This window comes from Eimeria mitis, genomic scaffold (assembly GCF_000499745.2).
Source record: "Eimeria mitis Houghton genomic scaffold, Emh_scaff148, whole genome shotgun sequence".
In the NCBI taxonomy this organism is placed as follows: domain Eukaryota; phylum Apicomplexa; class Conoidasida; order Eucoccidiorida; family Eimeriidae; genus Eimeria; species Eimeria mitis.
Window position 1 is genome coordinate 11,335 of NW_013569422.1, and position 1,451 is coordinate 12,785.

The 1,451-nt window shown below is 49.7% G+C and overlaps 1 protein-coding gene across 1 annotated transcript in view; it reads right to left on the reverse strand.

Moving 5' to 3' along the window:
- Positions 1-1,451, reverse strand: part of EMH_0098230 (uncharacterized protein) — a gene marked incomplete at both ends in the record, with an annotated part of 9,954 nt that overhangs the window by 484 nt on the left and 8,019 nt on the right. The window contains 3 exons of the mRNA XM_013495226.1: positions 530-584; positions 875-916; positions 1,190-1,282. Of these exons, the coding sequence (XP_013350680.1) occupies positions 530-584; positions 875-916; positions 1,190-1,282 (190 nt within the window). The remainder of the gene's footprint in view (positions 1-529; positions 585-874; positions 917-1,189; positions 1,283-1,451) is intronic.

A 1,451-nucleotide genomic window follows, 5' to 3' on the forward strand; every position in this document is an offset into this window, starting at 1 on the left:
GACAGAAAAAAAAAAAGGAGACAGACAGAGAAAGGAGACACTTGTATATGGGTATATAGAAAAAGGAGACAGAGAAAGGAGACAGAGAAAGGAGACACTTGTATGCAGATATATAGGAAAAGGAGACAAAAAAAAAGGAGACAGAAAAAGGAGACACTTGTATATGGTTGTATAGAAAAAGGAGACAGAGAAAAAAAGGAGACAGAAAAAAAGGAGACAGAGAAAGGAGACACTTGTATATGAATGTAGAGAAAAAGGAGACACTTATATAGAGAGACAGAGAAAGGAGACACTTAGATAGATACAGACAGAAAAAGGAGACTACATACAGAGAGATATATATAGAAAAAGGAGACAGTATACAGAGAGACAGAGAAAGGAGACAGAAAACATCAAAAGCAGCAGCAGCAGCAGCAGCAGCAGCAGCAGCAGCAGCAGCAGCAGCAGCAGCAAGCGACGAAGCATGCATGCATGCATGCATGCATGCATGCNGCATGCATGCATGCATGCATGCATGCATGCGTCTCACTCTAAGACATTCTCTACCAACGTTTTGCAGTTGCAGGATATGTAAATCAGCCGCTCTAAGAAAAACACAAAAGACAGCAGCAGCAGCAGCAGCAACAGCAGCAGCAGCAGCAGCAGCAGCAGCAACAGCAGCAACAGCAGCAACAGCAATTGCCATATGAGCGTCCCATTGCTTCTATAGCGACAGCAGCAAATGCTGCTGCTAAAGCAACTGCAGCAGCAACAACAGCAGCAGATACTGCTGCCGCAGCAGCAGCAGCAACAGCAGATGCTGCTGCTGCTGCAGCAACAGCAGCAGCAAACGCTCATGCCTGAGTTAATCTGCTGCAGGAGCAGCAGCACTCACTCAGCTGCTTGCATTGCTTTATAGCCTTCAACACCTTTGAATCTGCAGCACAACCCAGCAGCAGCAGCAGCAGCAGCAGCAGGAGTGGCAGCAGCAGCAGCAGCAGTAGCAGCAGTAGCAACAGCAGCAGTAAGAGCCGTAGCAGCAGCAGCTGCTGCAGCAGCAGCAGCAGGAATGACGGATGGAGCTTTCCCTCGTTTCCTTCAGCATCTACCCTACCATCCCACTGCAGCAGCAACAAAAGCAGCAGCAACAACAGCAACAGCAGCAGCAGCAGCAGCAACAGCAGCAGCAGCAGCAGCAGCAGCAGCGTACGAAGCCCCATCCTAGGAGGGTCAACAATAGCAGAGATGTGTGTCTCCCCCTTAAACTCCTGTAGCAGCTTCGGCAGCACATCCTCAGCCTTCCCTGCAGCAGCAGCAGCAGCAGCAACAGCAGCAGCAGCAGCAGCAGCAATAGAAGACAGCAAACATTCAGGGGTTGGTGCGAAAGCGCAGCAGCGCATGCAGCGACCATAGCAGCAGCAGCAGCAGCAGCAGCAACAACAGCAGCAGCAATATCATAAACGACAGCAACA